This window comes from Xyrauchen texanus, chromosome 17, assembly GCF_025860055.1.
Source record: "Xyrauchen texanus isolate HMW12.3.18 chromosome 17, RBS_HiC_50CHRs, whole genome shotgun sequence".
Taxonomy (NCBI): Eukaryota; Metazoa; Chordata; class Actinopteri; order Cypriniformes; family Catostomidae; genus Xyrauchen; species Xyrauchen texanus.
In genome coordinates, this window is record NC_068292.1 from 22,804,875 (window position 1) to 22,825,095 (window position 20,221).

The 20,221-nt window shown below is 37.4% G+C and overlaps 1 protein-coding gene across 1 annotated transcript in view; it reads right to left on the reverse strand.

Moving 5' to 3' along the window:
• The window catches only part of LOC127658039 (histone-lysine N-methyltransferase SETDB1-B-like), a 29,067-nt gene extending 17,152 nt beyond the window's left edge, over window positions 1-11,915 (reverse strand). Inside the window, exons 1-5 of the mRNA XM_052147108.1 lie at window positions 11,723-11,915; window positions 10,807-11,039; window positions 9,118-9,284; window positions 8,975-9,018; window positions 8,543-8,837 (exon numbers count right to left, since the gene is read on the reverse strand). Coding sequence (XP_052003068.1) covers window positions 8,543-8,837; window positions 8,975-9,018; window positions 9,118-9,284; window positions 10,807-11,036 — 736 coding nt within the window. The 5' untranslated portion in view covers window positions 11,037-11,039; window positions 11,723-11,915. The remainder of the gene's footprint in view (window positions 1-8,542; window positions 8,838-8,974; window positions 9,019-9,117; window positions 9,285-10,806; window positions 11,040-11,722) is intronic.
• Window positions 11,916-20,221: the final 8,306 nt, after the last annotated feature.

The window sequence follows — 20,221 nt, forward strand, 5'->3', positions numbered from 1 at the left end:
CCCAGTGAGCAAGCTGAAGGCGACTGTGGCAAGGAACACAAAACTCCAAAATATGTTATTTAATGGAGAAAAATAACCTTGGGAGAAACCACTCCCTGTGGGGGCCAGTTCACCTCTGGCTAACAGCATGAATATAATGCCAATTTTACACATTTATGTGCAAGTCATGATTTAAAATGATCAAACTAAGTAAGTGATAAGGGCCAGTGCTTAAAGATTTTGTAAAACCTGTAAGATTAATGACTAATGTCTTTGAAGTTCATCCTGGATTAATAAAGATGCTGGAAAATAGATGCATTGTCCTTTGTTAGTTGGCTGATAAAGGCTTTTGTTGGCAATTTATTGATGGTCTATGTATTCCATTATAAGAGTGCAGTCCATCAATAGACCAAGGTGATGCAGGCCGAGATCAGTGAAGGGCTTCGCAGTTCAACCAGCCGGTATTTTAGGTGAGGTCTATCCTAAATCCAAGGTTCAGGCAATGGCATATGAAGAATCCCATGTTTATGGTTGGAGTTGGCATCAGTTCATCCTCTGAGGTCCATTATAATAGACTGAAGTGATGTCTGGCTGGCACCAGCTGCATTTTGTCATCATCACTCAAGAGATAGTAGCAGTGGAGTCCGGTACAAAGCAGGAATGGAGCTGGATCCAGCCGGTTCTGGTGACCTCGGTATAGGAGTCCCGAGATTGAGACATGGAAACAAACAAAATAATATTAGCGTAGAAGCAATTACATTTTTTGTATGATCAATGTTTCAGGTTCCGGAAGACCTAACTAAAGCAGCCTAATTGTGTGGTGAAGAATAAATTAGTTGTATGAATTGCTAAATAGAGGAGTCTTTATTCTAGACTTAAACTAAGTGAGTGTGTCTGCATCCCAAACAGTGTTAGGGAGACTATGCCATAGTTTAGGAGCCACATAGGAAAACAATCTACCTCCTTTTGTGGATTTTGATATTCTAGGGACTATTAACAGGCCAGAGTTTTGCGATCATAATGAACGTGATGAATATAGCGTGTCAGAAGTTCACAAGTACTGTGGAGCTAGAACATTCAAAGCTTTGAATGCAGGTTATTAATTTAACAGAATTTTAAAATGAATACGACATTTAACAGCTAACCAATGTAACAACGATAAAATGGGGCTAATATGATCATATTTCTTGGTTCTAGCCAGCACTCTGACTGCTGCATTTTGAACCAATTGAAGTTTATTTGTTGAACTTGCTGGACATCCTCCCAGTAATTCATTACAATCATCCAGTCTTGAGGTCATGAATGCAATGCACAATTTGATTTTCGGCATCAGCAACAGAGAGTATATGTCCTAACTTAGCAATATTTCTTAGGTTATTTCTTCGCTGTTGAAGGCGATGTAACAGTACATCCATCGAGAGATAAATTATATTTTAGCGGCTTATTTTTAGAGGTTTTTGGGCAAATAACTAGTACCTCTGTTTTGTTGGAATTGAGTAGAAGGACATTTCTGGCCATCCAATCTTTGACTTCATTGATACACTCTGCTAATTTGGAGAATTGTAAAATCTCATTAGGTTTTGAAGAAATATAAAGTTGTGTATCGTCGGCATAGCAGTGGAAACTTATTCCATGATTCCTGATAATATCTCCCAGGGGAAGCATATATAAGGAGAATAGCAGAGGCCCTAAAACTGATCCCTGTGGCACTCCATACTTGACATGTGTATGATTTTACAATTCCTTGTTTACATAGACAAAGTTGTAGCAGTCTGCTAAATAGGACCTAAACCATGCTAATACAAGTCCACAAATGCCAACATAATTCTCCAACCTATTCAAGAGAAAATCGTGATCTATCGTGACGAAGGCAGCACTAAGATCTAAAAGGACTAGAAGAGAAATGCAGCCACTATCAGATGATAAGAGCAAGTCATTAGTAACTGATAAGTGAAGTCTCTGTACAGTTATGTGGCCTAAATCCTGACTGAAATTGTTCATATACACTATTTCTCTGTAGAAATTAACAATTGGGAGGACACAACCTTTCTAGTATTTTGACATAAACGAGAGATTCGAAATCAGTATATAATTAGCCAATTCTCCAGAATCAAGTTGTGGCTTCTAAATAAGCAGTTTGATAACTGGCATTTTTAAGTTTCTTTTTTAAGACAGATTTAAGTCAAACAGAGCTCATCCAAACTATGATCTGTAATAGATCAAATGTTTATTAGCCCTATCTTTATATGATGTTTATCTTCAAAAATAATTAGAAATTTTTGGTTTCAGGTTTGACCATAATAAACATTTTTCTAAATTATTTAGTGAGGGGTTTGTGTTTGGAAGTTCGCGGAACAGGCACAGTCTCTATATGATATCTAGGTGATACAGTCACTATGTGTTGTAGTTTATGTGACCTGTGTGACGTCTCAAGGCAGCTAGCAGTTGTTCGGAATAGCCAGTTTGTCTGCTTCCTGACCTGGGCCCCAGTTAGTGAAATACTATCACAATTAAGACTATGAGCCAAATTACTAGAGGACAGCGGCACCTTCCCTGGATGGATGGAGTCCGTCTCTCTCTTTAGCAAGTCAGGTCTACCCCAAAAACTCTTGCAATTGTCTATAAATCCCATGCTATTCTCCAGACACCACTCAGACAACCAGCCATTTATTGACCCTAATCTACTATAAACCTTATCACCACGATGAGCAGGGAGGGGGCCAGAGCATATTACAGTGTCTGACATCGTTTTTGCCCTCTTTAACATTATCTCTAATGATCTCCGATTGGCAAAGCCAGACATCGTTAGTGCAGACATAACAATTTGAGAAAATCTACGTTTAGCATTACTCAGCACTTGTAATTTTGTTCAGATGTCAGATGCTCTGGCACCCTGAATGCATTTAATGATGGTGGCAGGAGTCTCTATTTCACGTTCCTTACAATAGAATCATCAATTATTAAGGCTCTTTCAACATGATTCTCAGTGGGTGCATCACTGAGTGGGGAGAATTGATTGGAAACCCTAACAGGAATGGGAGAGTGGTGTCAATTTACTGGGCGAGTATGCCACCAAGAAATCACCCAAAAGCCCTGCTGCGTGGGCTCTAGAGTCAGAACCAAAGTGTGTGTTGCTCGCTGTACTACCCGCATACAACACAGTATCTAATGGCTTGTCTTTCTCACTAACCTCCACTAGCAGTCGGATGCTAGTCTAACTCATTAGCCTTCTCTGTCAGCCTGACTAATTCCATACATTTATCACATGTGAATCCCTCACTGCTGATGAAAGAAGCTATAGAAAACATGTGGCATGCAATGCAGGAAGCAATAACATGAGCAGATGCCATGACTTACCGCAATTGTTTGTAGTTGTTGGTTGTTCCTGAGCGGCGAAGGTTTGAGATCGATGTGAATCCCTCATTCAAATGTTTGTTGTTATTGATAAGAGGTGCTTTGCGATCGCTGCAATAATCCGTGTAGCACAGAGGAGAAAATGGGCGCATGCAGTTAAATGCACGCAGTTGAATCGCGATAAGAGAATAATGCAGAGGAAAACCTGATGCGCACTGAAAAATGCCGGATATTAAAGATTAAAAGCTGAGACCAGAGAGATAATGCTAAAAAAGCTAGCAGCCAACAAACACAGACTCGAGCTAGGCGCCAGAAGCTACAGGAAGTGGCAAATTTACATAGTAAAATAAGAGTCTCTAGTTTGAGAAATAGACACCTGACATGTCCTCAGCTAACAGGTTGATTCAATTCTACACCAGTTTCATGTACAACAGTAAAGAGAAGACTCAGGGGTGCAGGCCTTATGAGAAGGATTGCAAAGAAATAGCCACTTTTGAAACAGAAAAACAAAAAGAAAAGGTCAGATGGGCAAAGAAATAATGACACTGGATAATTGGAAGAGTGTTATGGATCTTAACCCCATTGAACTTTTGTGGGATCAGCTAGACTGTAAAGTGCGTGAGAAGTGCCTGACAAGACAGCCACATCTATGGCAAGTGCTACAGGAAGTGTGGGGTGAAATATCACCTGAGTATCTGGACAAACTGACAGCTAGAATGCCAAGAATCTGCAAAGCTGTCTTGCTGCACATGGAGGATTTTTGATGAGAACTCTTTGGAGTAGTTTAAGAAGATCAGATTTTGGTTTTTTCAAATTGTAATAGTAATTTTTCCATGTTATTAATGTCCTGACTATACATTGTGATCAGTTGAAAGCTACTTTAGTGAAAGTACCAAAATCTGTACATTATTCCAAACTTTTGGCTGCCAGTTTGACTTTTGTAGAAACGATATAAACTGAGACTGAATAAAAATCTGAAACTGAAAACACAAGTGGCTCTGGTTCAGGTTTTGCGTGTAAAAGTGCAAGAATCTGTTAGCGGCTTCATAATTAATTAGTGTTTAGTGATATATTTAGGCTTTTGGTTTTGCATTTTATCAGTATTTTTCCTACGACTATTTTGTCACGATAAGTTTTGAGGAGCAACATGGATGAATTCCTTAATCGTCATCAGCAGGACAATCAAGGCAGCCTGAAGTCTGTATAATTAAGACATGCTAATAAATAAATAAAAGTTATTGCTTTTCAGTCAGAGAGCTAGTCTCAGTCACTTAGATGACAGAGAGGGATTTTTTTCTCAAATAGTTTTGCGTGCTCTTTTACTATATTGATATAAGTAGTAGACTTTAGTAACCATGTTTTTTTTTTCTTCATACATATATACATACATTTAGATATTATTAACCAATGTTTTACTACAGTAACCATAGTTGAACTATGGTATTGGTAGTTAAACCATAGTAACCACAAAATTATAATTTTATTACCATACAGTTTTTGTTTTCATATATTATTACTTCGGTTTGACAATGAATATCGTGGTTAAAACTTGTTTACTATAGTAAAACCATGGTAAATGTTGTGGTTATTAAGTTCGATTATGGTTGCTGTTGTAAAATGTTAGTTAATTTATTGCACGTTAAAACAAATCTATTTCAGAAAATAAACAAAAATCCCTCCCTGTTTTATGAGTTCCTTAGAGAGCAGAACTGGATAATGCAGATTAAACTTGGTTTATCCCCGTACTTAACCTGGTTATCCTTACCATTTCATTCTTTGATGTATATTGTCTTTATTTGATTATATTGTCTTAATTATGAGGAAATAATTTTAACTGGATTATTATATTTGTATGGACTGAACATGTAAAGATAAAATGAGAGTTCTGTCTTTATTCACTTGTACAAGTTTTTTTTCTCTCCCCAATTTGGATTCCCAATTCGCTATTAAGTGCTTGTGATGGTGTAGTGACTCGCCTCAATCCGGGTGGCGGAGGACAAATCTCAGTTGCCTCCACGTCGGAGACCATCAATCCGCACAGCTTATTGCATGGCTTGAGTGTGTTGCCGTGGAGACATAGCGTTTCTCCGCAACATTCTCTGCGGCATCCACGCACAACTCGCCACACGCCTCACCGAGAGCAAGGACCAAATTATAGCGACCACGAGGAGGTTACCCTGTGACTCAACCCTCCCTAGCAACCGGGCCAATTTGGTTGCTTAGGAGACCTGGCTGGATTCACTCAGCACACCCTGGATTCGAACTCGTGTCTCCAGGGGGTGGTAGTCAGCATCTTTACTTGCTGAGCTACCCAGGCCCCTGTACGACTTTCTTCCATGGAACACAAAAGGTAGTATGTTTATTTCAGTACATTTTACTTCATACAATAAAAGTGAATGAGGACTGAGACTGTTAGCCTCAAACATTCTGCCTAACATTTCCTTGTGTTCTATGGAAGAAAGAAAGTCAAACATATGGGCTTGAAATGAAATTAGGCTATGAGTAATGACAAAATTCTCATTTTGGGAGGATAAACATTTTTGAGAGTAGCCACATCCACATTCTAGAAAAATGTTCAAAGCAATTTGCAGTGTTTTACTAGAACCTCTTTCTCTTTTCATGTATCAGTTTTTCACAAGCAAAATGCTGATGAGCCAGAGGGTGGAGTGATGGCACCGGAGATCAATTGCCTCTTATCAGACTATAATCTTGCTATGCTGCGTGGATTAATGAATCCCTTGACATCACCTTTGTAAGGCCTGGAGCTCCAGACACTATTTTAATTTGATATTATGCAGACTATGTTCTACTAAATTTAGTATGAGTTCTAGATTCAAACAAATACAATTCACATGTACACAAGCATTTACACTTTATTAGTCTACACCGAACTCTTTAAATATGCTAGTCTCTGTCTAGCATTCCGTCAAATAAATGTTAATGCCTGAAATTGCACTCAGTACAACATACTATAGAATGCATACTTGTACTGTAACACAAGCAGTTTCCTTTCCATCACTAGGAAGGACCCTTGCATCAGGCACATTCCATTTAATATTAACGTTACAGTTGCTTGGCTTTTCTTATATTAACATCCTTTATGCTTATAAAAATACTTGAGACCACTTGAAGAAATAGAAAAATCATTGGTGTATTTGTTGTCTTAAAAACTAAAGTAAATATCTGTTAATATCAGCTATTTTAAGAGAAAGTATATGGAACTTAATCTCTAGACCAGACACGGGTGAGTTTTCTGGATGATAAATTATGATTGTCAACTGATAATTGAACACGAATGATAAGTTTCTAGCTTGATTTTGCACTTTTTTTATCGATATGAGTTCAGTTGTAAAACAGTGCTATTACTGATGATTGAGGTTAAGACATTTCAAATGATATATGGTTAGTCCTGATTAACTAAATTGTACTAGGCAGTGAAATGTACAGTACAGGAACACTGAATAAATGAAAAGAAACAAGCCTCTAATATGTTGGTGTCCTTGTGAATGTTCAAATTTAAATGGTGTAATGCATTAAAAAGCAATGTGTGTATTATTTTATGTACACTGTGTTTTGTTGTCTGTACATTGTGTAGAATGTATTACGTAATATTGATATTGTGTATTATTTGTACATATTGTTCAATAAGTGTTGTGTATTCTGTAAATCTTGTATATTATCTTGTAACTATGAGATGCAATGTTGTGGGAACTGCACTAATAAAGTAATTTGATTTCCATAACAATTTTAATCAAGTTAAATTAATTAAATCTTTAAAATCAATAATTTAGCTGGTTTTGTAGAAGCCACATTTGAAGCAGTTAAAAAAAATAAAAAATCTATCAAACTAAAACATTCTTTGAATTGAATACCCATGCAATGCAATACCATTGAAGGTCTACAACCAGTGAAAACAAGCTCCATGCTTGATTAAGATATTCATAATCCGTTAACATTTTTCAGAATTAACGGAAAAAGTGCAGCGCATGTGCTAACAAAGGGGTAGTCATGATGAAGGCATTCATCCATGCTGCACCTGAAAGCTTATCATGACACAATTTTTGTGGGAAAGGATACAGATAACACAAAAACAGGAGTATAAATATATCACTAAACACTAATTATGAAACCGCTAACACATTCTCGCACGTTTACATGCAAAACCTGAACCAGAGCCTCTTCTAGGTTATCTCTACTTCCAGATCAAAGAATTGTCACGCAAAATCTCACAAGCCAATGAGAACTCCTCTTTGTTAGCCCCACCCACATGAAATTATTGCGTCAGAACTGCGAATGAAAACTCCAGGAGTGTAAACTAAAATTTTGGAATTGTGACTGAAAACACAAGAAGCACATTCGTAAGTGCTGACCAGCGAATGAAGCAGAGAATTTTGTTAACAAATTCTGCAGTTTATTTGAAGACTAATTATACATTTTGCCTTTCAATTTAATTATTTTTCAATTTCAGATTGCTTTTATTCATTCTCAGTTTATATTTTCATTTGTTTCTTGAAAAGTTATGTTCAAAACAATTGGCACAAATTTAATCCCATAGATTAATTGCAGGTGCATGCACTGACAATGTACACAGACGTGGAGGGTCTGTGCAGACTGTGCTGATGATGAAATCTGCTTCACACATATTGTGCACAGATCAATCCAGAATGCAGAAAAACAAAGTATACTTTGGCCTCAAAACCACAGTCAAACTAAGCTTTGAGCATTTTAGGCTTTCAAGTGGGATTATTTCAGACACCACAACTGGATATGATGTCATGCTCAATGTCATCTGGTTTTAATATATCACAAATTATATTACATTCAAATTGTTAAAGCGTACCTACTCACTTTCCCGCAACAATAAAAAGATGCATCTTTGAAATGTGTATTCTTTCAATGAAGCCAAGAAGTTAGGGTGTGATGTTTAGATTTCCTAATTGTCACACATCTTCCTGTCATGCGAATTTGCAAGTCAGAGCTCACCAAACTTTAACGTTTGTGTGCAGCGTAATGCTTTGCTGGTATCCCAGATTTGGATGCGCATGAGTGATAGTAAATGTAGCGTGAAATGTAATGTGACTGCACCATAAGCTTTAACATGCAATTTTAGACAGATGAAAATACACATGGCAGGTACATTGTGACATATACTGTCACTAAAAATGGGTATGCAACAGAGGAAGGAATATGCATGCAGTTGTGAACTTACCCATTTGTTTGATGGTAATAAGTGTTCCACGGTGCCACGTCTTAGTTCGTTTTTTACCCAAAAGAGTCATGTCTATCTTCATGTCATCCTGTTTGAGATTGGGGTTTGGTTGAGTGGGCGTGTTCTTTGGGGCTGAGGACATAAATACTGCTGGAACAGTCAGAGCACCGTGTGCTTGCGTGGGAGGGGGCACTGTCTTAGGTGTGGTGAGACCCGATGGGCTTTTGTTGACAGTCTGCACCAGGTTCTGCACCTGCTGAGATGTTTTCTGAAGGGCAGCTGAAGCTTCCATAAACTAGGCATATACAGTAGTTGAGAAAACAACATACAGACATCAAAAGGAAACAAATCAACCAACGCTCAACAAATAACATTATGAAGTGAGACTAGTATAGGATTATAGTGGTCTCTTTTTGTCAGTTTGTCCCTTACCTTTGGGTCCTTGGCTGGTTTTATAACTTTCTTAGGAGGAACCACTGTGAGGAAGATAACACACTGTTACTGTGCATATTTCACATCTACATGTTGCACTATGAAGCATAAAACACATTCAGGAGGCACACAGACTATCTTACCACAACCCACTGCAATGACATCATCATCATCGTCATCGTCATCAATCTCAATGACTTCAGAAGCTTTTGTCCGACCTCCTTCCTCATCCTCCGAGCTGCTCTCGCGATACACTAGACCCATGTTACTGTACACCTCCTTCACCAGAGACTCACATTGAACCACAGACCTGGAAAATAACACAGATTCACTTTTTCAGAGGTGCAAGATATTGTATCCGTAATTTCACTAATGGATCCACATTTCAGTTGCTGTAGCTGTTTACCACATCATATTCTTGGCTACATTTTTGGGAATCAGTATATTGTAAGCACAGTAATATTTCTATGGAAATGTTAAAGGAATGTTCAATACAAGTTAAACTGAATTGACAGCATTTGTGGCATAATGTTGATTATCACAAAAATGCATTTAGACTCGTCTTTTCTTTAAAAAAGCAAAAATCAAGTAAGGCACTTACAATGAAAGTGAATGTGGCCAATTTTTGCAGGGTTTAAACAGAAATGTGAAGCTTTTAATAAAAAAAAGCACTTGTATTAATTTTTATATTAAAACTTATGTATTATTCAGCTGTAAATGTATTTAAATCGTCATTTTTATTCATTACATCATCATTACAAGTTGCATTTTAATGTTCAAAAATTGGCCCCCATTCACTTCCATTGTAAGTACCTCCATGGAACAAAGATGTTTGCTTTTTTTTGAGGAGGAGAGGGGACAAGTTAAAATATTTTTTGTGCTTTCAATATTATGCCACAAATGCTATTGATTAAGCTTAACTTGTATTGAACCCCGAATATTCCTTTAAGAAACAGCCTGTTTAACTTAATACACACAGTGGCACCAACACATTTTTGTTCTGGACATTTTATCCACACTTAAAAATGTCATAATTATTTGCATTACATAACAAAACTCGCAACTCATTAATTGTTAGTATTCCTTTCTTCCTAGATTTGGGTATTTTTGAGGTACTTGGTATGCTTAAAATGTAATTACATTTTGCACACACATTAGAGTCGTTGGCCATTAGGGCTGGGCACTATTTAGTGCCCCCTTTAAAATGGGTGTATATGATGGCATCTGTAGTACCTACAGTCAACAAAATTGGTACATATATATATATATATATATATATAGTTCTCATCAAGCCGACAACTTTCATAATAATAGTCATTAGGTCCGCCCAACAGGAAGTCGGCCATTTGGGATTTTTTTTAATATTGCAGTCTCTGAACTTTTAAATACTCCTAGGTGATTCATGATATTGTCACCACATTTAGATAACATTATGCAAAGACACTAAAGATGCTAAATTGCGAATAGATTTTTATATAAAGAATGGTGTTTCCTTGGAGAGGCATTCAATTAACGGAGAAAAATTGGAAACAGGATGTGTCTCATATCTACTGTGTGCAATGTCTGATTCAGATCAAAACTGAAATGTAAGTTTTGGGGGCTAATCACATGGATTTTACTATTTTGGGTCACGGTCATAGTGCCACCACCTGGCAACAGGAAGTATGGATCTTTCAACAGACTTTAAAATAGTCCTCTCATAGAGCAAATCTTTTCTCTTTTGCTTACTGGGTGCGAGATGTCTCATAGTTGGTATGATAAATACTTAATAATATTAAGCAGTAATCAGTGTTCAGTTGTGCTCAACATACAGTAAAACATTTAAAGCTTACTCAGAGGCATTGGAACAGAGAGAGTCCATATCAGCAACCTCTTTCTCCCTCTGCTCAACCCAGTCCTGCAGCTGTGCCAGCTGAGCTTTCCTCTGCAGCACAGCCTCGCTGCCATCCACCTGCTCCTCAATCCACTTGCGCAACTCATCCAAAGATACCCCGAACTCCTCCTCCAGCTCTGGATCCAACTCCATCTCCATCCCTGAGCTCAAACTCGCATCCAACGCCATAATCTTTTAATACAGTACATATTCAAAATTACAATTAATTTCTTTAGGAGTAAAACTAACTAGCCATTTAATTAGGCAAAAATACTGTGTGCACTTTTAAAATGGCAATCTTCAATACAAATAGTATTGCAATTGTAATGGTAATAGTACCTCTAATAGAAAAAGTAATGGGATATAGTTTTGTTTGACATTGGCTAGCATTGTGAAATCACTTTTTAAAAAAGGCGTTAAGTTGCAAATTCATCGTAGACTTTATATATTATCACATCTCTCTCTCTCTCTCTCTCACACACACACACACACACACACACACACACACACACAGAGAGAGAGAGAGAGAGCGAGAGAGAGCTGATTTAGGTTTTCAGCACAAGTTGTAATTATTCTGTTATATTATTCTGGATATGTAAAAAAAATAACCGATCTGGTCGTGTAATACAAAGGCTATAAAAGGCATGCTAATTTTTATTTTCTTTAAAAAGGAGCAGAGCGTTGTTCACAATACTAAAAACGGTCCATGTGTTGAACAACACCACAAAATCCTGCAGGACACATAAACGTAAATCATAAATGTATATGTGTACACACGATGAGAGAGGAAAATACGTAATATACATAATAGACTGAGGTTTATGGACTTCAACATCTGCGGCAGGTTTGTGTTGATGCTAACCTAGTTAGCTTACCTTCACCAATGTTAGTGGCCACCTAGCTCTTCCGTGATTATTTCTTCTTCGCCGTACTTCAATCTATCAACAGCAGTACATTTAGTACCTCTACCTATGCAGGGGCGTTTGAATGCAGTTGTTCTTCTTATTATTAATATTATTATTATTATTTTTACATAAATTGCCCGGTCCTCTGCACACCCTGCTCAACAAAAAACTCAATGAATATGTTTAGATGATGAGATTAGGTGCTGGCCAATCAGCTTTAGTGTCAAGTGATTGGCAGTTTAATGAAACAATTGCGTGGTAGAAAAAACCGAGCACGCCCCCTATGTTGAAATACACTGTTGTGAATGTTTGCTTCTCATCAGAGAAGAACTACAGTATCATGGCCTTGGGGGCATTCGATAGCTCCCTTTTCACGTAAGTTCTGTTCCACGTAAGTGACTTATATCTTTGCAGAACAAAAATGAAATAAAAAAATCAAAATCAGTGGATATTCAAACCATTGAGATTCCCTACTTTCATTGGATGGTTTAGAAACGCCCATCCCAGTTTAAAAACGCCCACATATTTGAAAACACCCCGTTATTGTTTTGCAGAGACCTATACTTTCTTTAAAAGACATGAGGCTCTTGATTGCTCTTCCCGCTCTTTTGCATTTAAAGGAACCGCTACACGGACAGTACGACGGGGTTTTATGAGAATGACTTCATCCGATGAACATAGTTTAATGTAATGGTAATTACATATCTATGAGGATGCCAGTGGAATGGTGCCATTAGACAAAAGTAGCAAATCTGATTATTTATATCACATGCTCATATGAAATGAAGCATGTCATCATCTTAACTTGTTTTAACTTGTTTTATGATGGAAACATAACCCCATAACTTTAATTATTTTATCATTCTTATTGCATATTCTACATTATTGCGAAAATACTACTAATCAAAAGAAAACTAAATTATCTGTGATGTATTCGTGTATGTGTTTGTGTGAAAATTGTTGGTTCAAAATATGAGCTTACATTTGTGTAATAGAAATTATTTTCAAAAATGTCAAATCTTAGTCATGCAGCAGAAGTTATTAGACAAACGAACTGATGTGTGATGTGGTCGTATTTTGATTCAAATTCATGACTGAAATATGAGCATATAACTGTGTTATTTCAAGTATTCTTAAAATTACATTTGTTGAGGTACAGACATCTCAAAAAGAAAGAAAAAAGCCATCATGTCATATTGATGCTGCTGCTAGGGGTGCCCGCAAGGGGTGGCCAGGGGTGGCCACGGCCACCACTGTATAAACTTGACCACCATGTGGCCACCCCTAGTATGATTTTTGCAGTGGGTACTATTAATTTGAATACATAATGTAAATACACAATAGTTTGTTAAGTGAAATAAAATAAAACACCCTCTGCAGCTACAAAAAAGATTGTAGATTGATTGGCGCCCGCGCCACCACCAGAGTTTCACTGCCCCTCCCCCTCTCCAATCCCGTCGTTGACTGCTCAGTCAGCGCAAGAAGCAGGACTGACTGACTGTTTCCACCACAGGAGAGCATCTACAGTGTAACAACGTTGCCGTTGGTCATCTCTCCTAAAAGTGTAGATTCTACGACAAACGGCAACGGGTATGTATGCCATAACAGTAGTGGCTTATAGTGAAGACATGAATGTATGTTCTAAGTTAACTTTTCCTCAGTAAAGTTTTTACAGTGTTGAATTAACAGTAGCTGAAATTAACGCTAGCGCTGATAAGCTGCAAAGTTAGTTTACTAGCTATGACTAGTCACACTGTGCTATATCAATTTGCAGAGGATGAAGAGAAAAAGAAGAAATGTAGCACAGGGGAGTAGGTCTGAGGAAGAAGGGAGGTGTGAGAACACACTTGAAGATAATGTCCAAAGTGAGGCAGAGCAGCAAGCCAGTGAGCAGGCAGAGGCTGCAGGGGATCTTGCAGAGCACAGCGAGGAACAGGCAGAATCAGGTTTAGGTTACCCTTGTTAATGAAATGGATGCTATGTCCTGATGTGATACACACACACACACACGCAACACCAGAATCGAGTTCTCTTTCGCACTTGAAAGAAACAATAACACACATAATTATGTCAAAATGTCGGTTTGGTCGAGTATTCTCATAAGAGCGGTCTTAAACGAGTTAAATAACGTCTTAAATGAACGTAAAGAGTTGTGAGAAAATGAGATGCCATGTTAAGCAGCGGAAGATCTTAAAGTCACAGTAGCCTAAACCAGTTGCTGTGATGTCTGTTAATAATGTTAATAAAAGAACAAAGGTATCAGAAAATTGTATCTTTAATAAGAATTAATCTATATATAATTTATTTATGCAGGGCAGAATGTTTGATAACTTTATTCAATTTCTATATATTTCCTATCTGTTAGACAGGTAGGAAGGCCACAGGTAAATACAACATTTATTCTAATGGGTTATGTGAAGATTTTTTTCAGTTCACTTAAATTAAAAGTTTTTATTTTCCATAGCCTAATAAATGTTGAAATTATATAGCTTTCAATTATACTGTAATGTTGAATGTCTATCATTAATGTTTTAAAAAAGCAATTTCATAAACAGTTGTTTTGAACTTGCTGGATTACAAACCGCCATCAAAATGACATTCCAGCTGCTGTAAGAAGAGGCTACTAACAATTCGAACCGGCTGCATTTTCACACACGACTGCAGCTTTAAAGTCATATTGTTACATTAACCAGAAACAAATGTAAACAAGTATAACACACATTACACTGAATTTTTTGTTTGTTTTTGGTGCCACCCCAAGATTTTGCTGTGGCCTCCACTGGCCACCCCTATTAAAATGTTCTGGGGGCGCCACTGGCTAGACATTTGACTGGTGTATGTAAACATGGTCATATTAATCTGATTTTAGTTTCTCTTCATTGGCTGCCAATCCCCTACAGAATTTATTTAAAAATATTAGTTTTTGTTTTCAAGTCTTTAAACAGATCTCCCTCTGTCTGATCAATTGAGTATACAAAATCATCTGATCATATTGTACTGTTTACTGTTCCCAGGTCTAGATTGAAGCTGAGGGGCTTTTGCAGTATCTTGTCCAAAACTTTGGAACAGTGTAACAGTGTTCATCAGATCTGCTTCTACAGTACATGAATTTAAATACATTTGAATTTAAAGACTTTATTCCCTGGCTTATAATCAACATTGCTGTTGAATTGTGTGTGTTTTATTTCTTCTTGTTGATTTTAATATCTTACTGTCAAATTAACTTATTAATTAACATATTATTAATTAACTTAATATATATTAATTAATATTATTTTTGTACATGTGGTTGTACACAATGGTCAATAATTGTTGTTTGTAATTGTGCTTTATAAATAAATATAACATTGACCGCTCAGTTCTCCCAATGGCCAGTCCGCCCCTGATCGGCCCCAAAGTGCGTCGGCCCACCGGAAAAATGCCTGGTATGCCAGATTACCAGTCCATCCCTGGTGGAGGGTAACATTAGCCCCTACATGCTGATAGTCCTCTCCATATTGTCATGCACAATGAGTTACATTAAATTAAACTGTGGACATCGGATGAAGTAATTCTAATGGCGTATAGTTAATTGAAATACCTTTCATAAAACAGCATCGTATTGTCCATGCAGCGGTCCTTTAAATGCAATTGAGCGGAAGGAGTAATCAAGAGCCTTGTGTCTCTTAAAGGGGACACAACATTGTGGAAAAAGGAGCTACTGAATTCGCTAGTTGATTTTACGAACGTTCCATGATTGTCAGACCTCACTGGTGGGCGATGGCATTTCCGGTCTAACGTTACGTTAGCTTCATCGACGACGCCGGTAACTGTCAGGTAAGACTAGGACCAGATAAACATGGCTTTCTACACCAGATCCCTTCAACATCTGCCAAGGATACCGATAAACGACGTACACCAAATAATTCAAGCGTCATCATCGGGTCCCAAGAGCAAGAGGGAAAAGGGTTTCAAGATCGTCTCATTCATTGACAATTATGAAGGTAAGTTATGCTATGTCTTTAGCTAGCTGTAGCCCTAACGTTAATGATGATGCTAGGTGACGTTAGGCTAGAAAGTAACCTTTACAAAATACTTATTAAACGATTAATTTTAGTTGTTGGTCACATGTGGTTTATTATATGTTCATTTTACTATCTGACATTGAATAAATATATGGGCGTTTCTTCAACAAGGGGCACTTTTAGACTTGTGAAGTTGAATAAAAAAACTTGTTCAAAAGTCACGTAACACAGTCTCATAAGTTTAAATAATTTGTCTAGTTTTAAGGTCTGTAAGAGGACAAACTTAGATTACAAGAGAAGTTATGAGACTGTGTTAGTCTCATAACTAAGAAGTTATGAGTTATTCTGTTTTTAAATAACAGCATTGAAATGTCATTTCCACCACATCTCAATGCTGTTATTTAAAAACAGAATAACTTATGTCAGTCAAGAATTGTCTAAGATAATTTTTGTAACTAGTTTTATCAGTTTTTCCACAATGTACAATAATTATACATTTGTCAATGAGATAAATTAACTGCCCTAAGGACCAAACGGTGAACTGTACACCTTATATTGGTTTGGGCAAGAGCTTATTAGAAAATAAATGACTTGCATTTTATATTAAGTAGAGCATGATCTCGTAAATTGTGGATACATTTTTAATGTGTGATGAGAAATTTAAATATTTTTTAAAAATGTGTGTGGTGATGGATGTGGTCACCGATGTCGTCGGAGTTACAGAGGAGTCATGCTCCAGTGGTAACGTTACTTCCATCTCGCAATCAGAGCCAGCAGTCTCTGACAGAGGGTCCGGCGGGGGAGAGGGGCGTTTAGGGCAGCGCTCCCAAACACTGCACCTTGGCGCTGGTAAACAAAAATCGTTCCACTCAAAAAGACATGGCACAGCTCCTTGAACAAGTTTTCGGCGTCCTGTGGTTGTTATGATGAAATCTTCTAGCTTAAAATGTCGACTGCAGACCCGGGTGTTATCGGTAGGAGTGAAGTTCTCGCGTCTTATCTTGACTAGCCACTGAGCTCGTACCTCAGGCTGATGCGGAAAACGATGAAAACTTACTATAGAATTATACCTCGATGAAACGGCACATCGAGGAACACTACAATGTAATTTAGAGTTGCCAATTTGATACTGATATGTAAGACGTTTCTTATTTACTGTTAACATTTTACATACAGTACTCACTGATAGCTTGCCACTCACTCTTCAACAACATCTACATCGGAAATACCGGTAGTAACCTAAACCGGAAGTCCCCCCGCCCACCACACAGATTTCGAACGTTCGTCGCGTCACCTGTGCACAGAGCGAATAGGGAGATGGATTCAGCATTGTTGGGCACAGTCCAACGTGATCACATGAATTGGCGCGTTATAAAGTGTTAATACATAGGCTAAAGGTACCCCTTAAGGAAATATAGCTCGTTTCTGGTCACAAAATGTATCATGTTGACATTTTTTACAATTATTTTAATGAATGGAGTAACATCATTTGAGTGAAAAGAAATAACAACGGAAGGTTGTTTAGATTCAAATTAAATAATAAAAAAAAAGAGGTCACCCTCACTTAAGGGGTAAAAAGCCTGCTAATGTGACGTCATCGTGACGTATTACGAGTGGTGAACGCAAAGCATTTTGGGAATCCGCGGTACAAACAGAAGGCGCCAGACTGGCCAGCATGGAGGGAAGAACGCAGTGTTCAAGATGCCGTCTACCTGCTGTGTTATATACTGCCATATTCGTTCTCACGATAGAAGTGGCATAAAGCTTAAGAACGGAAAATATTTTTATCGTTTTCCAGCGTGAAAAAATAATAGTACAAGCCATGTTTCAGAGGTGACAAAAAGGCGACGAATGGCATGGATAGCAGCAGTAAGGATGGCCAAGATTACCTTCGATAACACTCCACCACACATGATGGTGCGTTCAAAGCATTTTCTCAAAGGTAAGTTACAATTACTCTCTGTAAATGTTATGGGCAAATAACCAGCGTGTTTTATTTGATTTAACCAGACCATTAGATTTGACGTTAGGCCAACTGTTAACTAGCATGAAATGGCTACAAAATGAGATTAAGTTACCAATGTACTAAAGCGTAACGTTAATCAGTTTTAAATGTTGTACATCTAGGCTACATAGCAATTTATTTGGTGACTGTGTTTGCAGGCAAACCTGCTTATGAATTGTTGGAGTGTGATCCTGACTGAGCCCCTTCTCTGTACCTCGGCCATACTGAGGTCAAAGCTACGAACACATACCGGTTCAAGCGGTTTAGGAGAAGAGCGACGAGGTCACAACAACAGCAGTAACCCCCATCGCTAGGCACTGACAACACTGGTCCTGAGGCTGATTTGGAAGCTCACATGAATAAACCCCCATCGCTAGGCACTGACAACACTGGTCCTGAGGCTGATTTGGAAGCTCACATGAATAAACCCCCATCGCTAGGCACTGACAACACTGGTCCTGAGGCTGAGTTGGATAATGCAGCACCTTTATACCCAGGTAAATATTAAAAGAATACAATATATGTTGCCCCTGTGTATATCTAATCTGGATTACATTGGAATAAAGATTGTGATATGACACAATTTATTTTTATTGTTACTGTCAGAGAACACTACACCTGCAACTGAGATGGAAGGTCCTGTGAATCCACCCCCATCGCCGGGCACTGATATTAAAGAAAGTGTTGCCCTCGTGGGTGCTACACTGAAAATACCTGCCTTCACCAGGAGCCACAGCCAGCTTAATGCAAAAGATGTGGAACAGACCAGGAAGTTGGCTCATGTCAGGATCCACGTGGAGCGAGTGATTGGGTGTATGCGCTCTAAGTTTAACATATTAAATGACACAATACGCCTGGGATTTGTTGTGCCTTGTGAGGGGGAGGATAAGACTTTGCTGGATAAAATTGTGATTGGGTGCTGTGCTTTGACCAATATGTGTCCAAGTATTGTTGTGTTAGAATTATACACCATGATCACATCTAATATGTAAATGGTTTTTTTTTTTTTGTTTTTTTTTAAAAAGATTTTGTAATGTCACTTCTCACATGTAATGATTTTTAGCCATCTCTGTAAATAAAATACACAAAGACTGAATGAAATTCTGCCTCCTTTATCTGTATTTAGGAAGAATTGTGCAAAACCAGTGTTATTTGGTTGCAAACACAATTACATAACTTAAATAGTAGTAACAACCAACTTAATTTCAGTTTCTTTACATATTTAACATATGAATACATTTACATTATAAAGAGTCCATAGAAAAGATAACTTGTAATGAGGTGTAATGAAATGTATGAGGTAGGTTGTGGGTGATAAGTCACAGACGTGTGTGTATATGCATTAACACTTAATATCTTGTAGTTGAATATGTATATGGGTGCTGGAAGTTGGGCAACAGGTTGACGTCCCCTGACCAGTCACTATGCTCGTAAGGATCCAGTCCTTTGATTCCCTTTATTTTCTCGTCATATCTCGTCTTTGCATTAGGATTTAGTTTTAGGCGGTATGGTCCGACAATGTTTTCTTTAGCCCGCTGCATTTTGTAGGATTATATTCTGTTTTTCACGCTAATTTTTTATCATTTTCAAGCCAGAACACTAGCCTGCTATGCTATGCCAGCCCATGTAAACGGGCCAAACATACCCATAATTCTTTGCGTCTCTATTGTTTAAAATGATATCATGCAATAGTTACAGGCCACAATTTGTCAACTAATGGAAATAATTTTGAGACAACAAGATGTTTTTTGAGTAACAAATTAAGATGAGCTTTACTAAAAATAACTACTTCAGAAAAAGTAAACAATTTCTTGTTAATTTCAAACACATTTGACATTTTATTACATCTCAAGTATTCTATAAACAAACTAATCACTATTATGATTGGATGAGTCTTTTTTCACATCAAATCTATAAGAAAAACAATGTGTTTTTAAGGGGCATTTAGCCCCTGCAACAAGGGGGCTGTTTTCCTCCAAATACCATCCTTTCACTTATTGTACCACTATTGAAAAAAGTTTGATATAATGACCTTAAACAAAACTGAAAATGCTAAATAATTATTTAGTCTTAAAGGAATTGTGTTACGTTCAGGGATTTGCAGTAGCTACATAAATTTGCAACATTAAAAAAAAAAAAAAAACATATAGTGACAAACAGGTGTTTAGGGAAGTGCTGTGGTGGTTTTTGTTGCTATTTAGTGTTTTGGGAGAAAATAAAAAAGTTTTACCCCGCGATGCGCAGCACTGTTGTCCCCTATAACACATAAACATTTCTTATAAATATGCATTTTTTCAAAGCAATTCTATTATAATTAATGAATGTATATATTGAATTTGAAAACACACGAACAAACGTATGTGGAAAATTGCACCTCTAACATATAGCCTATGTAAAAAAAATACAACTTATGAAGAAGTTTGTTTCTAAGTATTAATAGTGAATTTCAGCTACTTTGAA